The 20,417-nt window shown below is 38.8% G+C and overlaps 1 protein-coding gene across 1 annotated transcript in view; it reads left to right on the forward strand.

Annotated features, from left to right (window-relative positions):
- Window positions 1–8,915: 8,915 nt before the first annotated feature.
- GALNT13 (polypeptide N-acetylgalactosaminyltransferase 13) overlaps window positions 8,916–20,417 on the forward strand; it is a 1,383,758-nt gene continuing 1,372,256 nt past the window's right edge. Inside the window, exon 1 of the mRNA XM_044074835.1 lies at window positions 8,916–9,076. Coding sequence (XP_043930770.1) covers window positions 8,922–9,076 — 155 coding nt within the window. The 5' untranslated portion in view covers window positions 8,916–8,921. The remainder of the gene's footprint in view (window positions 9,077–20,417) is intronic.

The raw sequence follows: 20,417 nt of genomic DNA on the forward strand, positions 1-20,417 counted from the left end.
TCAGTCACGTGACATAGACTCATATCTCTGTCTCTAGATAGATAGATATAGATACAGATATATGGATCTACTTTTCTTTATCGAAATTTCACAATCTCGAACAAGAAAAGTAAAACCCCACTTCCGTGAAAGTGCACTACACTGAAAGTGCACTTTCAAGAAAGCCAATTCACAGAATCAGAAAAAAAATAAAAAATTACTGTGCCCCCACACCCCCCCCTACTTAAATATACTAACTCTGAGATCACACCACAGTGGGAAAAAGGGTATATTTCCTTATCCCCACTGTAACGTGCTTCAGCGAACCGTCTTTCACGAAAGTGCACTTCCGATGAAGTGCACTTTCGCTTAAGTGGGTTCAACCTTCTGTTTCTTGATAAACTGTGTTTTCAGCAAACAGTAGAAGACCCAGATATAGATAGATAGATAGATATAGAGAGATAAATATAGAGAGATAGGTGTAGATCATCATCTTCTTTCGGCTGTTCCCGTTAGGGGTCGCCACAGCGGATCATCTGTTTCCATTTCTTCCTGTCCTCTGCATCTTGCTCTGTCACACCAACCACCTGCATGTCCTTTCTCACCACATCCTTAAACCTTATCTTAGGCCTTCCTCTTTTCCTGTTACCTGGTAACTTCATCCTTAGCATCTTTTTCCCAATATACTCAGCATCCCTCCTCAGCACATGTCCAAACCAACATAATCTTGCCTCTCTGGCTTTGTCTTCAAACCTTCCAACTTGGGCTGACCCTCTAATATACTTATTCCTTATCCTGTCTACCCTCGTCACACCCAGTGCAAATCTTAATATCTTTAACTCTGCCGCATCCAGCTCTAACTCCTCCCTTTTTGTCAATGCCACTGTCTCCAACCCATATAACATAGCTGGTCTCACTACCCTCTTGTAGACCTTCCCTTTCACTCTTACTGGTACTCATCTGTCACAAATCACTCCTAACACTCTTCTCCACCCACTCCATTCTGCCTGTACTGTCTTCTTCACCTCTCTTCCATACTCACCATTACTCTGCACTGTTGATCCCAAGTATTTAAACTCATCCACAATAATTATCAATGCATAGTCTAGATATAAATAAAGCCTTTAATTCTGTTGACTGTTTCTATTTGTCTTTTATATATATATATATATATATATATATATATATATATTTGATAATTTTATGCAGCTTATTAATCATCTCTATGAAAACAACTTTGTCAATGTTAAAAAAAATGTTTTCCAGCAGGTTCAAATCTGGAAAGGCACTAGACAAGGTTGCCCATTACCTTCCCTATTATTTGCTTTGGTAGTTGAATCCTTTGCCAATTTTATAAGGTGAAATATAAATATAAGGAGATTTAAAATAAAATATCACTATTCTTCTAAAATCCAGCATCTTGCACATATTTTAATGACAATTGGTAATACTGATATGTCTCTTGCTTCTTTAATTAAACCATTAATATGTTTAGAATTTATATCATGACTAAATTTTAATTAACAGTAAAACAAATATTTTATTAATTAATAAAAAATCAAATGACTCATTAAAAAGATTATTGAATTTAATTGGCATAAAACAGATTAAATATTTAGAGATTACATTTGGCATATAATTCTAATTAAATGACATTGATTAATAATAGTAGCATTTGGGAGCCTATTAATATTCCAGTAAACAAATCAAATATTTTTTCCATGAGAATAGATCAATATTAATCAAGATGATTATCTTGCCAAAAGTATTATATATTATTCAGTCAACTTTTCTTCTCCCTTCTAAATAATTAAATAAACAATTTATTACATAACTTTTAACATTTATTTGCTTCTCAAATAAATCCAGATTCACTTTAGGTCATGATAAGCACGACAGACTTAAGGGTGGAATGGGATTTCTTGATATAAAATTGTATGTGTTACTTTCAATCATCAAAACTGTAATGTTATGGTTAAATTCTAATTATTCTGCAGGATGGAAATAACTTTGTGAGATTATTTTGTTAAATAATAATAGCAACATTACTAGGAAATAGCTTTAAAACGTTGTCAAACAAATACTTTGCTACAAATGTAATAACTGTCTCCCTCATGTTATATTAATAATAATTGAAATATATTTAGAAGCTTTATTTTATAAAAATCCTGATTTGAAAGATTGATTTTTTACAATGATTCCTATAGCCTTCACTGTGGATTGTATTGATACTTTAAATTTATCTAAAATACTAGTCTTAAAAAAAATCAAAGCCTAGTTTTTTTGTATCAAATGACGAATGGGGAAAATTACTTATATCTGACTTAATAATGAGCAAATATTATATTTATTTGAACAAGTGGTTAATTATACAAGCTAATAGACAGTTTATTAATTTTAAAATCATTTATTACCCAATACATTAAGGAGTACATTTCAATAGTTAATGATTTTCTAAATATATTTTTTATTTATTTATTTATTTGACATTCGGTTTTCGGGAAAGTTCGACAGGGCATGGAACCCATTTTCAGTGGAGGTCTGGGGAGAAAAAGCTCCAATACAAAGAAAAAGAAAAAGAAAAATATACAGTTTTTACATAAATTACAGCAAAGCAGAAGACAGAAAAAAATGAAATCTACGGTCAACATAAAAAGCAAATACAACTTTTTATATGGGGAAAATAAACAGGCTTGTCTAAGCATTTTTGATAAACTTAAGTTTTGGAGAGACAATTCTCATTATTTCTGCAGATATACATTAAGCACAAGAAGTTTAAACAAAAACATGGCTGATAGGAATAACTTATGGAAGGGACAGTTGAAAAATAATAAAACTAGGATAGATAGGTCAGAAGGAAAACAGGCAAAGCAGTATAGTTAACCAATTTAGTTAAGTATAATACAGTCTCATTTACAGTTAGAAGGTGTAAATAAACTTAGTATGAGCGAGAGGTAAGGAGGCGAGGGATGGTTGCAGTGTGGAGTGGAGTGGAAGAAATAAGATAGAGAGTTAGATAAGATGAATGGTAGATAGATTTATCATCACAGAAAGTTGTGATTAGGCAGAGTTGAGTAGGGGTTCTAGGATGGAGTAAGAAAGGTTAAAAAACATAGCAGCTGGTAGCTACAATTCAGATAAAAGTAGTAAGACAGGGGACAATGGGGGAGGGGATAGAAAAGATATAATATAACTAGGATGAAGTAAAAGGGATGGATGTCAGTTTGGTGTGGAGCATGGAGAGGTACATGACCTGAGTAGGAAATCCTTTAGTGTGAACTTGAAATTCTTGAAATCGGAGCTAATTTTGATCTTATAAATTATCTTTAAAATTACATTTGTCTAATATATATATATATATATATATATATATATATATATATATATATATATATATATCTTAGCAAGAAATATAAAATTACATGTTAAACATAATTATTGTGATTCGTTTACTTTAATCATACAATTGTAATAGAGGATGATAAGAGATCAATATTAACATCATTTGGGAAAACTATATCTTTCTTATACTGGAGACTATTTTTGTGGAAATGTATACACAGAACATTTATTACTCCCCACAAAACAGAGCTCATGTATAAAAGGGCTGCTAGATGTTAGTGATATAAATCTATATTAAAAGTTCATTTGCAATATAAGGTCATTGATTGTGATATCATAAAACCCTTTTGGAAAGAAATTAATAGTTTTCTTCAAGCTCTATGGACAGATTAATTTGAATTATCTAAATCATTAGTTTTGTTTAATGTTTGAGTTCCTGGCAGTGTTAATAGAATGTGATACCATCTTCTCTGGGGTCTGTTAGTTATTGCAATACTTAAAAAAAATCACTAAACATCACCAAGTACCCAGTCACCCCAGCTATCTTAACACAGACATATATATATTACATTCCTACACCTGAACAAAAACAAAACTGTTTGTTTTGCTGTCATATATATTCCCCCAGGAAACACCATTCCCATTCTTGAAGACATCCTGCAATGGTTTTCCACTAATATGGAACCTGAAACCTAGCATGTGACATCAACAGGACTTGCTGGAGAGACAAATATGTCTCCCAGAGGTTGCCTTTCCTCTAGAATAGATTTCTAGTACAGGTTAAGCAAAGCCTCTTGTTAACCCTTTTTAAGCATAACTTAGATGATTGGAAGGGAAACCAAAAATTCATCCCAGGGGTTCACCTGTGTCCTTGTTGGGTAGGGAGAGTCAGTGCTGATTTAGATCTGCTTATAACATATTCCATATCTCCAGACCCTTAAGGGGCCAAGGGTCGAACTTGGCTAGGTTTGTAAGGGCCCTAGGGCCATTAGTCTAGCAAACACCTATGAACCTATGCATGTAAATAATGAAACTATTATACTTAGGGATATCAATGTCAACTGTTTACTTGTAAACACTTACTCCCCTACCTCTCTATTAAACCTATTCAGTTTCATTCAAGTAATCATCTCACCACTAAAATAAATAAACACAGCAACAGGCACTCACTTACCAGATTGGATCCTTATACCTCACCCTCAAACATAAACACCTTTGGCTGTCTCTCAGACAACATCAGGGACCATCTCCCTGCATTTGTTACAAGACAAACTTATCACAGGTCCAAACATACAGTATTAAAAAAAGCACATAGACTCTTATCTTTTAACAAAGACACCTTTATAAAATACATCGCCAAATAAAATTCAAATACTCTAAAAAACACCACTAGAAGATTCCGTTAACCATTTCAGTAACAAATTCCTTAACATATTATATAAGTTATCTGCAATAAGAACAGAAAAACAAAACAAAAGAAAAAAATAAATAAAAAAAAACAAAAGCAACCCTGCTCCATGGCCTAACATATAAACTAAACAGTTCATTCTGAATAGTGACAAATCCCAGAAGGCATGGAATACAGCTAGAAAATCACAAAATTTTTAGAAATTGATGTAAACAACAGGTAAAACTAGACATTACATTCTTTCTCTCATTTCTAGGCAAACACCACAATCTCAAGTAATTCTAGAAAATCATAAAAAATGTACTGTACCCCGTTCAAACAACTACTCCATCTCCTCCCACAATCAGTGACACAAGCCTCATAGCCACCCAATTTAATGCACATTTCATTCAATCTTTCATCTCTTTACTTGAATTTAATCCACCCTCCCATCTCTCTGTCTCACCAAAAATACTCACAATAACCCTCTCTTTTCTTTCCACCAAATACCTACCTCAACTATCAAACATTTTACCTTCAAAAACTGAAAATCACTGCACCAACTACTGGCAAACTCCCACCCAAATACCTTAAGTTAGCTGCTGATGTCCTGGAATATCCCATCTCAATACTTATAAATAGATGTATCACGGAAAACTATGTACCCACTATCTGGAAAATATTTGACAACTTCACACAGGTGGATCAAACAAAGACTTCTCCAGCTACCATCCCATTGCAATTTTCTCCTCTATCTCCTAAAGCATAGAAAGATGCATACACTCCCAACTCCTAAAGCATCTCATAAACAATAACCGACTCTCCCCCACACAAAATGACTTTCAACCACACAAAAATACAACAGCAGCTGTGCTTAGTTTCTTTGAACCCAAAATACCAACATAACTAATTATAACCTTATATATTCTCTGTACCTGGATCTGTCAAAATAATTTGACATAGTAACCCACCAACTCCTAATCAATGAACTGCCTTCCATATCACTAGATCACTCAACTCTTACTTGGTTCTGTAGCCCACTCTCCAACAGACAACAGGCTATAAAATGGAATCAGGACCTATCCCCCTTCTTGCCTTTTTTCATCTGCATACCACAAGGGTCAGTTCTAGACCCAGTACTTTTCATTATGTTCACAAACAACCTGCTCAAAGCCAACAAATCTGTGACCTTAGTACAATATGCCAATGTTGCAACCATCATCTGCTTAGCTCAGCCCTTCCACTACTTCAGCAAATGACTTAAGACTCTTTCATTTGCATAGAATCATGGCTAAAGGCTCAGCAGATAATCTTAAATACCAAAAAAAAAAAAAATGAATGCTTTTCACTCCCAGATCTCTTTCTACAAACAGTATACCCTTTAATATCACCTCAACAAGCAACATCACCAGAGAAACTGTAAGAAATACCAAACTACTAGGAGTCATAATAAACAATAATGTAAAATGTGACTTGCATAACATCCAGGCCATCAAGAAAACTCATCAGAAACTGGGTTTCCTCTACTGAAACAAACCCTACCTCACAGACTTCTCAAGAAAATCCTTCACATAATCCTGCATTCTCCCCTCGCTTCTCTATGCATCACAATTAACCAACATTCAAGCCACCATACTAAATAAATCAGAGGCATGCTTTAACAAAATAGCCAAATTTGTAGCTAATGCATCCAACCATATGCACCACTGCTTAACACTAAAGAAGCTCAAATGGCTAGAAATACCTAATCACCTTAGATTCCCTGAACTTCAAATTGCCCACAAAATAATACACAAGCCATACACATGCCCGTCTCTACAAAACATTCTGAAGCACTACTCCCCAACACGTTGCCTTTGCTCAGGCAGCCAGAGCCTACTAATAACTTCCAAATACCATAATACAGCTGGAGACTCACTATAATCATCCTATCTCACCACCAGACAGTGGAACTGTCTGCCTGTCCCACTAAAACAGGACACCTGTCCATCTAGCTTTAAGCACAACCGAGAATAGCATTTAAACTCCTCCTGGCTCTGTGTTTGCTCACATCCTGACTAACCTTCTCTCTCTCTCTCAGGCTATCAACAACAGCTAACTCTCCAGCACCCCTAACTTATCCTGTAAATAATGTAAATAAATCATATCTGCATGTATAACTATATACTGCTTTTCATCACTTCCATGGAAATGAATTGTGTATATCGGTGTATGTAAACAGTAAATGCAACCTCTTTATTATTGTATAACACTACTACAGAAATCATATTTTATTTACCTCTGTCTTGATTGTATTACCCATTGCATGATTCTACAACCCCATTTCTACTGTTAAAAAAGAAAGTGATTTTTTTTCTCTCTGTAAATTTTTTATAATTCTTGTAACTTTAATGGAGCTTTTCTCCACTGGCCTCCACTAAAAATGGGCCAGAGCGCCCAGTCAGACTTTCCTGGTAAACAATAAAATGAATAAATGAATAAATATATAAATAAATAATATTGTAGGAAAATTATTAAGATAAACTTGAAAACATGTATTACTCTCTATGTAAGAAATTTATAAATATTGTTAATGTTGTAGGCCAAAATTAAGTAATCACTATTAAGATGAGACCTGATAAAAATACTAACAACTGGTTTAAATTGTTTTATGAGAAAAATAATGATTTAAGATTTCTATAATAGTATATGTTTAGTTGAGTTTTTTAAAGGGCATTAATATGCTAAATATTTGATTTAGATACTACTATAATTTGTTGTTCTTTGTTGTTTCTTTTGAATGGTACGATGTTGTTTTATTATGTTTAAAAATTAATAAAAAAAAATAGTTTGTGGTCACTTTAGAACCCAGTTTTGCAATCTAAGAATCATGTGCATTAAGCAGTTCATTGTTTTACATTTGGAAACACTCTTCTGCTTAGTGTCATTTGAAGGGCTGATCTTTTGCTCTTCTACATGTAAGTAGTACAATGACGTACCAAAATAAAATAAGAAATCATGTATTCTGTGTAAGCGACAGCATTCTTGTGTAAAGAACTGTGTAGCTCCTACACAGTGTAAGAGAGTTACCTTTCTCCATGCTCTGTATGTGTTGAACTTAGCTTTGCTTTGAAAATCATTTATGCATATTTGTCTTATGATGTGGATGGGAAGGAAGAAACGTGCAGTTCAGTTCTTGTGAATGTTCCTGGGTAACACGGTGTTTATCTATTCATGCTGTAGACTGATTTATTTTGTGTGTGTGCGTGTATGTGTGTGTGTGTGTCTGTGTGTGTTTGTGTGTGTGTGTGTGTGTGTGTGTGTGTGTGTGTGTGTGTGTGTGTGTGTGTGTGTGTGTGTGTGTGTGTGTGTATTTGTGTGTGTGTGTGTGTGTGCGTGTGGGCATGTGTGCGCACACGCGTGCACATGTTCATGTGTGTAAGTGGGTATGTAAGTATATAACAAATACAGCAGGCTGGATGCATCCTAAATAATTTATATTAAATGTTTTTTTTTTTTTTTTTTGCTTCCTTCTATCTCTTATCCTTTATGAGTACCAGCCTGGCACCCTGGATTCTGTTGTCCATGCTAGGTCTACCAACTCTCTTTCCTTGCTCCCTTCCAGACTTAAACTGGTATGTTGGGGGCCATTCCTGGAACAAGGAAACTGAGGGCTCAAAATGAATCTATCCAGGGGATCTTTTTACTTTGGATCTACATGCCCCCCTTGTGGTCCCAAGTGGTAGTCTTTTTTACTTTGGATCTACCTATTTCCCCCATGGTCCCAAGTGGTATACCTGAGGGCCATGCATGCAGTGGAGATATGGTGTATCACCCCAACTTTGCAGTAGCTCAGCCATGTCTCCACCCTAATCCTCTTTGCTAGGCATACCTACTACGCGATGTTCCTTGCCTCCACCAGATATCATCACTGTAAACACACATGGGACTGCCTACCCACCTGGGATGGCTGCACCCATCCCTCCCTGCTGCTCTATCATGCACCCAAGCTGCTAATTGCATCTAAGCTGCCTGGGCTATAGTCATGGCTTTATCCCTCTAAACCACTGGAGCAGTTCAGAATAAATTATATTAAATGTTTAATGCAGAAGCACAGGTATTAGTTAACTAAGATTGTTATTAGAACTCATTAAATTGTTAGAATACCTCATGGGAATATGATTACTTCATTATGTTTGCTATCGATTCTCTTTATGCAGAGGTTATATCAAAAATGCATGATGGCCCAGGAGAGATGGGGCGAGCAGTACTTATTCCTAGGAAAGACCAAGAGAAGATGAAGGAGCTATTCAAAATCAACCAGTTTAATCTAATGGCAAGTGATCTGATTGCATTAAATAGAAGCCTACCAGATGTACGTCTAGAAGGGTAAGTCAGTCATTTAAAAATGTGCACACATTTGTTATAAACCATATGCTTATAACACATTCATGCACATATTTATGCACATGCATGCATGCATATGTACACACACTCACACATGCCAACAAGCTTGTTAGGTTTTGACTTTGTTATTTCTTACTCACTGTGCTGAGCCATGGCAGAAGACCAAAAGGAGGAGGAGGCAAGGTACTATACATAGTCTGTCATAACCGAGGTAATTGTCCAAGATGTGCATATCCCAAGATATTCTATGTTGCTGTGCCGATTAGGCACATATTTATTTATTCATTTATTTATTCATTTGCTATATATATATATATATATATATATATATATATATATATATATATATATGATATATATGTATATAAATTACAGATACACAGTACACAGACACACACACACACACATGGCACTCACTCCTCCTATCTGGGCCTACTTGACTCCATCAAGGTACCCCCTAACACCCTGATCCTTGGTGACTTTAACTACCCCACCATAGACTGGGTGAACTATTCCTGCACTAATGCACTCACCCCACTATTCCTTGACTTAATAAATTCTAATGCACTAGAGCAGCTGGTCTCATCCCCTACAAGGGGAGATAACATACTGGACTTGGTTCTCACCAACATGGGCAATCACTGCACCATTCCCATAGTATGTTCTTCCCTGGTGAGATCAGATCATCGGTCTGTCTCATTCAAAGTTTCTATCCCACCCAACTCCTCCTCAGCCATAACCAAGCTAAAAAACTTCTCAAAAGCTGACTACAACCTCCTAAGGGAGGGTATCTGCAGCTTCATATCACTGCCCCCCTCTTAGAGGATACAGACAATTATGCTGAACTACTCAGTGCAGTATACAAGCACCTGTACAACTGCATGGACTTAGGTGTACTCAGCAGAACTAAAATCTGCTCCTCAAGGAAACACAAACCTGTCTGGTGGACATCCTCTATCAACAGACTTTACAACAAAAGGAAGAAACTGCTGTCCAAGTGTAAAAAGGAACAAATTCCAAATTAGAAAAACTCCCTCCTCTACCTCAACAAGCAAATTAGATTACTAGTGAAAACCACCAAAGCCAATTATCAGTCAAAACTAGCCTCTGAAACAGAGAGAAACCACAAGTCCTTCTTCAGTTATGTTAGGAACCTCCATGGCAAAGTCCAAGTTTGTTCTGAATTAGTAATTAATGGTACCACTTACCCTGATCCTGTTGACTTAGCCAACCTGCTAGCTGATAGGTTCAGTGCAGACTTCACCCCCTATCGCTCCCCAAAGGCCCAGTCGACATCCCTGATACTTGTCCCACACCTCACATCTCCACAGATCAAGTATTAAAGGCCCTATCCAAGGCAAAGAACGCAGCTTCTATGGAACCTAATAGTATGCTAGGCTGTATTCTGCACCATCTCCAGCAAGAACTAGCTTCACCATTGAGCACCCTGTTTAACCACGGGTCTACCTGATAACACCGACATGCCAAAACACCGACAATGAAATAACCGACACAAAAACACCGAAAAAAAAAAAAAAGTTCAAAAATACGAAACTTCACATGCCCGACAAACCAAAATCCGACAAACAACAAAACAAATACCTTTCCCAAAAAACACACACACAACACAAGCACACCAAAAACCTTACAAACCTACACTAAACCTTACATACACAACTATCTATGCACTAAACTTAACCCAAACCCTAACCCTAAGGTCCGTCACTATCGCATACTTACCTTACCCGCACCCTAACCCTAACTCACTTTATCTGCCCATAACCCTCAAGTCCATCACTATCGCACACTTACCTTACCCGCACCCTAACCCTAACTCACTTAACCCGCCCCTAAACCTAAACTCCGTCACTATCGCACACTTACCTTACCCACACCCTGACCCTAATGTCCGTCCCTATCGCACACTTACCTGAACATGTCGGTGTTCTCAGCGTCGGGATTCTCAACTGTCGGTCTTCTCTGTTGTCGATCTTCCAGTTTCGGTGTTCTCATTGTTGGCGTTCTGCGATGTCGGCATTTTCAGGTAGACCCTTAACCACAGCCTAATTACATGTTTCGTTCCAGCAGAGTGGAGAACCACCATTGTCATCCCCTTCCACAAAGGTGGTGCCACTACTGACCCGGGAAACTATCATCCCATTAGCTAGACAAGCCTGATCTGTAAAGCCATGGGGCATATTATTATGGATCTCATAAACAAGGACACAGGCAATCTCCAAGCACTTGACCCCACCCACTTCGGATTTGTCAGGGGTGATCTTGCCTATTGGACCTAGCTGATTTCTTTGAGACTGTCATCAAGGTCCTGGATGAGGAAAAGTCAGTACATGCAGCTTACCTTGACCTGGCCAAGGCATTTAACACAATCCCCCACTCAGGCATCATCAAAAAGCTAACATAACTTGGTGTTAATTCCTATCTCATCAGATGGGCTGACAGATAGGACCCAGAAGGTCAAAACAGGTGCCGCCATCTCTGATAGCAGATCTGTTACTAGTGGTGTTCCCCAGGGATCTGTCCTGGGACACCTACTGTTTGGCATCTACTTCTCAGAGGTCCAGGCAAAGACAAAGAGCCTGTGGCTGACCAAGTTTGCGGATGACTGCAAGTTGGGTGCTGTCATTGACTCCCCAAATGATGTTAACATACTGCAAGAGGGCCTCACAGCTACAAATAACTGGTGCTAAAGTCATGGACTTAAGTTAAACGCAAAAGAAATGTATTATCATACCATTTAGCAAAAACACAGCCCCTGCTGATTACCACATCAATGGCAATCCCCTAAGCACTCAACCTGTGGTGAGAGACCTGGGTACTCAGGTTGACAACGATCTCACATTCGACCATCATGTGGCAGCAGTGGTCAGAAAAGCCTTTTACTTGGTTCATCTCATAGGTAAAGGGATTGGATCCAGAAAAAAGGAGGTTATTACCTCTCTGTACTCCTCCCTCATTAGACCTATAATTTAGTATAGTGCCCCGTTTGGTGGTATGTACCTCTCCAAACACCTGCACCAACTGGAAAGGCCACAGAAATACTGCACAAAGAGAATCCATGGCCTCCAATACTTCTCCTATGTGGACAGGCTGAAATCACTATCACTCTACTCACTATCATACAGATTGCTCAGACATGACCTGTGTCTCACCTACAAGGCAATATTGGACCCTGTCCTACTAGAGATGCTCCATATCTGTAAGTCTAACTCCTCACACATCACCCACTTGATAGGCCTAAATCTAATATGCAACATCAAGAAAACCTGCTGGAGAGACAGGTTTGTCTCCCAGATGCTGCCCTGTCTCTGGAATACACTTCCCATACACGTCAAACAGAGTACCTCACTGACCCTCTTCAAGCACAACCTTGATGAATGGATGGGAAACCAACAAATTTGTCCCAGGGATTCCACCTCTGTTCCTCATTGACAGGGGTGACAGGTGCTGACTGAGGTTTCTTTTTTGGGGATAATCTCTTGGCTAGGCTTGTTATGGCCATATATATATATATATATATATATATATATATATACACGTCTATTTGAGTCTTAAGAAGCACTGTACTTTTCTATAGTCTTTTGTCTCCAGTGCTTCCTAAGATTTTCTGTAACTATATATGTGTGTATATAGCTATATACATATCTATCTAAATATCTATCTATATATATATATATATATATATATATATATATATATATATATATATATATATAAAATCTAATATATATATATATAAATCTAATAAATATATATATATATATATATATATATATATATATATATATATATATATATATATATATCCAGCTATACATATATACTGATATATTATTTATATAGGTTCATAAGTTCATAGGTAGGTACTGGGCTATCTGCCCAAAGGCATATATTAGCCCAGCAATGTTGTGCAGTATTCACCGCCCCTTTGGTTAGTTCCCTAGGCCCTTGATCTAGCAGCTAGTACCCTTGGTCCCTATCTAGTAGAGCTGTTGGTATGATCCCTGGTGTGAACTTTCTGTTACCCATCCACTCGTCAAGGTTCCTCTTGAAGAGTGGTAGTGAGGGGCTCTATCTTATGTAGATTGGGACCTTGTTCCATAGCAAGGGAAGTCTTTGCGAAGGGAATCTATCCCTCCAGCATGTTCTATTCATTGTTGTGCTGAAGTTTATATCCCTAGAGCGTGTTGCTCGAGTAGATTTGGTTTTGCTAAGATGGAGCATGTTCAATAGTTCTGGGTTGGACATGGCTCTGTATGTTAGATAGAGATCACCTCTGAGAAGGCGGTATGCAACAGAGAAAAGCCTTAGTTTTTTCAATCGTGCTGCATAGGGCAACTGTTTAAGGCCAGTAATCCTCTTAGTGAGGTACCTCTGTGGTCTCTCCAGCTGCTGGAGATGCCTAGCCAGGTACATTCCAATTGGTGCATTGTACTCAATAATGGGTCTGATGAGGGAAGAGTAGAGGGGCACCACTACATCCTTAGATCTTGATGCAAACTCTTTCGTGATCAGATGGGTCACATAGAAGGATTTTCTAACCACCTTGGCAACATGGTTAACAAAGGAAATCTGACTTTCTACTTGGGTCCCTAGATCCCTTATTACTTCTTCAGATTTCAGGGGGTTACCGCCTATGTGGTAGTTCGCGGGTACTCTGTTTTTTCCAAAGGGGATTACTACGCATTTTTTAGCATTTAGCTTGAGACCATGGCTTTGACACCATGCATCAGTCTCATTAAGGCCCTTCTGGAGGATATCCGTGTCAGCCGGAGACTCTATTATAGCACCCAGTTTGCAGTCGTCCGCAAAATTGGTCAGCCACAGCCCTTCATTGCTTGCCTGTACTTCTGAGACATATATGCCAAACAGGAGGGGCCCCAGGACAGAGCCCTGAGGCACACCGCTCGTTACTGGGCTGGATTCGGACATAGATCCCACTACTCTTACTTTGTGGGATCTGTCTGAGAGCCAGTTTGCGATCCATCTTGTGATGTAAGGGTTTATGCCCAGGTTGGTGAGTTTATCAATAATACCCGAATGGGGAATGGTGTCAAATGCTTTAGCAAGGTCAAGGTAAGCCGTGTGTACCTCCTTTCCCTTATCCATAGCCTGATTAACTGTCTCAAAGAAGTCCACCAGGTTCAGGAGGCATGATCTGCCTTTGATGAAGCCGAACTGTGTGGTGTCAAGTGTTTGGAGGTTCCCAATCTCTCCATTTATGAGTTCCATAATGATTCACTCCATTGCCTTACAGATCAGACTGGTCAGGCTTATTGGTCGGTAGTTCCCAGGGTCGGTTGTGGGCCCACCCTTGTGCAGCAGAACCACCATTGCTGTGCGCCATTCTGTGGGCACATATCCTGTTGAGAGGCTGAGACTGAACAGGGTATTCAGATGTGGGGTTAATTCATTTTGGAGCTCATGTATGACACAGCCCGGAACACCGTCTGGTCCCATGGAGGCAGTGTTTTTAGCTTTAGACAGAGCCTTATTAACCAACGTATCAGTAATAATTGGAGTTACACAATCCCCTGGAATAGTAATAGGCCCTGTAGGTGGTGAGGGGGGGGGGATTTGCACTGAACCTATCAGCCAAGATGTTGGCAATGTCAGTCGGGTCAGTGTATTTTGTTCCATTTTGTACTAGCTCAGAACAGACCTGAGCGTTGCCATTTAGGTTTTTGACATAACCATAGAAGGCCTTATGGTTATCCTTGGCATCCTTGGCAACTTTCTTTTCAAAATTTGCTTTAGTTGACTTGATGAGGGCCCTCATTTTCTTACTAATGCTGATCAGGGATGATTTTTCTACTTGAGATTTGGCCTTTTTTGTGTAAGTCTCCTCCTTTTATTGTATAGTTTGCTTATGGCCGGGGTCCACCAGACTGGTTTCTTCTTGCTTGAGGAAGGAGTCTTGGTTTTATTTGGGATAGCATGGTCCATGCAATCCTGAAGATGTATATAAAGTGCCTTGGTGTAGGATTCTGCATCCTGGATATCATTATCCTTCTGCAAGGGAATAGTGAAGCTTTCCACTTCTGATGCAAGTAGTTTGAAGCTTGCTTTGGAAAGGTTTTTTACAATGGTTTCTTTGATTGGGGGAGGTGGAGGGGTGAGGACGTCCAGGGTTATCGGTTTGTGGTCTGATCTGACCAGAGAGGGAGTGATAATGGGTGTGGTATAATGGGCGCCCATATTTGTGATGACTAAATCCAATATGTTGTCCCCTCTGGTGGGAGAACATACCAGTTGTTCAAGGGCATTTGAAGTTATAAATTCTATGAACCGCTGGGCATAGGAGTTAGGAGTTTGGTAGTTCATCCAGTCTATACCAGGGTAGTTGAAATCACCCAAAATGATGGTGTTGGATAGGACCTTTATATTTTCCAATGCCTCAAGGAATGCTGAGTGAGCATCTTGGGACATGGTGGGTGATCTATAACAGGCTACGATTTGAAATGTGGTTTTGCCTGCAGATAGTTGCGCATGGATGATCTCTGGGGCATCATGCTGCGCCACTAACCTGCAGATGTGGGTATCCTTGATGAATATGGATACACCTCCGCCCTTTGTACTGCGATCCAGTAACTGAGGCCGGAAGGTATGATATGAATTGTAACCTGGTAGTGCTCGGGTGCTGTCTGGAGCCTTGAACCAGGTTTCCGTCACTGCACAAACATCGATTTTCTCCATACTGAGGAATGCCTCGAGTGCATGCATTTCAAGGTTGAGACTTCTGGCATTGTGTAGCATTACCCTTAGTTTTTGGTTATCTGTGCTGGTTACGGTGGTTGGTTTATATATATGGTGGTATATATCTATCTACATATATATATATATATATATATATATATATATATATATATATATATATATATATATACACACATACACACACACGCACACATATATATATATATATATATATATATATATCTATATATATATATATATATATATATATATATATATATATATATATATATATATATATATATATATTTTCTTGGATTCAATAAACTCCTTGTAGTCTTAGCACAAAGCCGACATGGAGTTTGTGTTTGCGTGGTGACCAGCAACTCTAATTGCCTATGCATATCGCTCACTGTGTTTAAATGTAAATAAGCACAGTTTCTTGGCCAGCATCAGTGCTGCCATCCAGGAAAACATGAAAGGTAAAACAGACAGCAGAAGTCATGTAAACCTGTTTACCTATGGATAAACTAGGTCTGCGTGTTTGCACAAAATGCCACAGTGATTAACAGGGTTTTCAATAAAGCAGTGCATTTATTTCCAACACAGACTCAACCTCTACCAGTGCAGCCATCACCGATGGGGCACCACAAGGATCTGTGCTGGGCCTTTATTGTTCAGAATCTATTTCTTGGAAGTCCAGGAAAAAGTAGATGCCCTTTGGCTTACCAAATTTGCCGATGATTGGAAATTGGGTGCAATCAATGAATCCACCAGTGATGTTAACATATTACAGGAGGGGGTAAAACAAATGATTGGTATTAAAGCCACAGTGTACAACTAAATGCAAAAAAGTGCTATTATGATTGTCTTTGGCAAAGTGTAATTCCCTGCTAATTACAATATTAAGAGCACTCCCCTGTAAGTGCAAACCAGTATTGTGAGACCTGGGAACACAGGAAGATAGCAATCTGAACTTCGACCACCAAGTTTCCAGAGTGGTAAGGAAAGCCTTCTGCATTGTGCAACTAATAATTAGGGGCATTGCATCCAAGTCTGAGGACTTTATAACACCATTGTATTCGACCTTCATCAGACTGCTAATAGAGTACAACGCTCCCTTTTGCATATACTTCACCAGACACCTGCAGGAGCCAGAGAGACCCAGGGGTTTCTCACCAAGACAATACAGGGCCCTCAGACCATGCCATGACATACACGGATAGACTGAAAATTCTGTCACTGTACTCTGCATCATATAGGCTGTTGAGATGCGATTGATGCCTAGCCTACAGAGTAGTCTCTGATCCTGTGCTAATGGAAATCCTGCACATCTGCAATTCAATGACATAAGAGTCACTGACTCTAGGGATCTTAACCTAGCCTGTGACATTAACAGAACATGCTTGAGAGACAGATATTGGACATGCTCCCAGAGACAGCCACTCTTCTGGAATAGACAAATGGATGGGGGACCCCAAATTCACCCCGGGGGAGGCACCCATGTACCTCATTGACAGGGTAGTTGGTGTTGACCACAGACCTATTCTATGAATTATGTCCACCTAGTAAGGGCAATTGGGGCTACTTAGTATAAAGATGGCTAGGCCTGTAAGAACTGTAGGGCTGCTAGCCTTGTAACCTCCTATGAAAGAATAAACCTATGTCAAAATTTCTCAAGGGGACATATTGCTACAGTTGTTGTAGAAGGAGGATGTAATGCAATGGCAGCAATGGCCATCAATACATTAGTTCACATCAAAGATTGTAATACCCTCTTGTAGCCATACTGAACATCCACACCTCAATATAACACATCAATGACAGCAACGTTGACACGTCAACTTTTCATAGGGTCATAGGATATCATTAGGCTAATGGCCAGCATCAAATGAAATCCTAGCCATTAGTATACCATTGAAAACAAAAATACTATATCTATATTATGAAAGATAGTAAGACTGTTGTATGTATGTATATATTTATTGGATTGCATTACATACTGCCACCATTCATATGAGATGTGCACCACACCATGACAGAATTAGCAATCACACATGCAGTGATCTGGAGATGGCTTGCAGAGGCTCATGGAAGGACTCTGATTCATGAAGTGTTTATCTATATTTGACATGAGGACATCCTCCACTCCTCTGCTGGGAGGATATCATGTGGCCAGAGGAAAAATGAGGCTGCAAGGGGCTATGTGAAAGATACCCTAAGTGGTAGTGAAATGAAGGGCTATTCCAGAGATCATACAGTGACCATAGTGTGCCACCAGCCATACATACATACATACACACACACACACACACACACACACACACACACACACACACACACACACACACACACTCACACAAACACACACACACACACACACACACACACACACACACACACACGCATACACACACACCAGTAGACTGAGCCTGATTTGAACATTACACTTGTGTAGGTTTAGAATATGAATGCCATACAATGTTACAGTAGCGTCACCACATGTGTCTGACTAAGACTGTCATGTTGCACTTTATGGAGTACAATAATATCATTGTATGCTGAGAAGAACATGTTGGAAGGAATGTAGGGAATGGATGTGGAGTGACATCCCTTTGTAAAATTGTCTCAAAAGTGATAACTGCATGTATAAACATGAAAGCTGCCTGCTGTCAGATTAGAACATCTATATGTGTAGGAAAGTAGCTTGGAAATACAGGATTGTCTTGGGTGCTGTCAGAGCCCATGTTATACAGGACAACATCATAACTGTATACTACAACAAGATGTTCAGAGAAGGGTTTGATGTAGCTGTGGACTCACATATTGCTCAAAAATTATTGTCATAGTGATTGCTGAATACACACATAGTTGACTGCAGTGAAAACAGAACCTCTACCTAAGTATTTACAAAGCACAGTACTTAACACAAGTTCCACAGCACAAGTCTTGTTTTTACAGTGTTGGGCAACACTTTATGGCTGATGATATCAGCAGAGTCTGATGTGAAGAAGATGGTAATAGCAGTATCCCACATGCATGTAAAAAAGTCTCTTGAATGTCAACTAAGTGAATATATACACATACACACAAGTTGACTGAATTGAGAACATAATCCCTACCTAAGTACACCAGCTAGAGACTGCAGTACTTAATGCAAGCAGCACGGCACAATTCTGACTTTTACAAGGCTGCAGGACAATTTCTAGTGTATGACATCATTACTGGATGTTGGAGAGATGTTGGGAGGCCTGAATGAAATGGATGCGAAGGCACATACAACTGTCAAAATACTGGTACTCCACGGGATTGGAGTGATGACTGCAGGATGCACAATTATGGTCTTCTGACTAGATAGACAGAAAAACACAGACACCAGTTCATTGGAGTGAAATTAGAACCCCTGCCTAACTAAGCAAACAGACTAGAGAACTCAATACTTAATGCAAGTTCCATGGCACAAGTCCAATTTTCACAAGGCTGCCAGACAATTTCTAGTGTTTGATATCATCATTGGATGTTTGAGAGAGAAGATGTTGTGAGGCTGGAATCAAACAGGCCATGTACAACTGTTAAGATATTAAAGATGTGCATGTTACCAGATTGATGAGGTTGCAAGTGTAGAATTTGCTGTTGTGTTTCCAGTGTGCAGGTAGATCTTAAATAAACAGCTTTGCAAATTATATGCAAACAGCTGTCCACATTGCTACAAGTATTGGAAAATCTGAATGTGCATTGTCAATACAAAGATGTCCATGGTCTATAATAAAGTATTTTTTTTATTTATTTCTGTAGTGTAGTTGATATATTTGTGAACAAGTACTGACAGACCAAGTTTCAAGTGCATGGGTCCATATAACACATGGCTATAGTGTAAATATGTGTTCTTTCCTTAAAAAGTGCTTTCCCCTTGTTTGTGCTTTAACATGTATTCTCATGGGATGAAGACTAAATGAACAGAAAACATACATAATACATGCTATTATGCACGTTTCATAGCACAATGCCAAGCAGCGGGACTGTGCAGTCAATTTTAAAGTCTTTGAGCTTGTGAGCTACACAGTTCTATTGGTTTGCTTACCCCTGTGCAAACATGTTAAGTGGAGAGGCACGGCAATCAACCGTCTGTATAGTACTGAAAGAAAGGAACACAACTGCTGCCTAGCTGACTCTGTGGCAGCAGATGTAAATGCATTGACAGATTTCATTTTTATAAACCAGATGATGCAAGGTTTAAATACAGGTGTATCTAATAGTTTTAAATGGGTCTATATCAGTTTGATGAATAGTCTATTCAGTGCTTGAACCCACTTAAGGGAAAACTCATTTTAACAAGCTTTTTCACAGCCCGCTACTGACTGTAACAAACACTACACATTTTAAAACTCAGCAAAGTGGTGGGCTTTGCCCCCGCAGCCCCCAATGTGGGGCTGCACTCCCACATCCCCTAACTAAATATACCAACTCCAAGGTCACACTAAAATTTGGAAATGGGCAAATTCCCGATGATGGCCAACTACTTCCATTCCCTGTGAAAGAATTTGCTGAAATGATCTTTTGCTAAAATGACTTTTCACTTAAGTAGATTTGACAAATAGTCTTTCGCTGA

Source organism: Protopterus annectens, chromosome 6.part0, assembly GCF_019279795.1.
Source record: "Protopterus annectens isolate FY-2018-M chromosome 6.part0, PAN1.0, whole genome shotgun sequence".
Classification (NCBI taxonomy): domain Eukaryota; kingdom Metazoa; phylum Chordata; order Ceratodontiformes; family Protopteridae; genus Protopterus; species Protopterus annectens.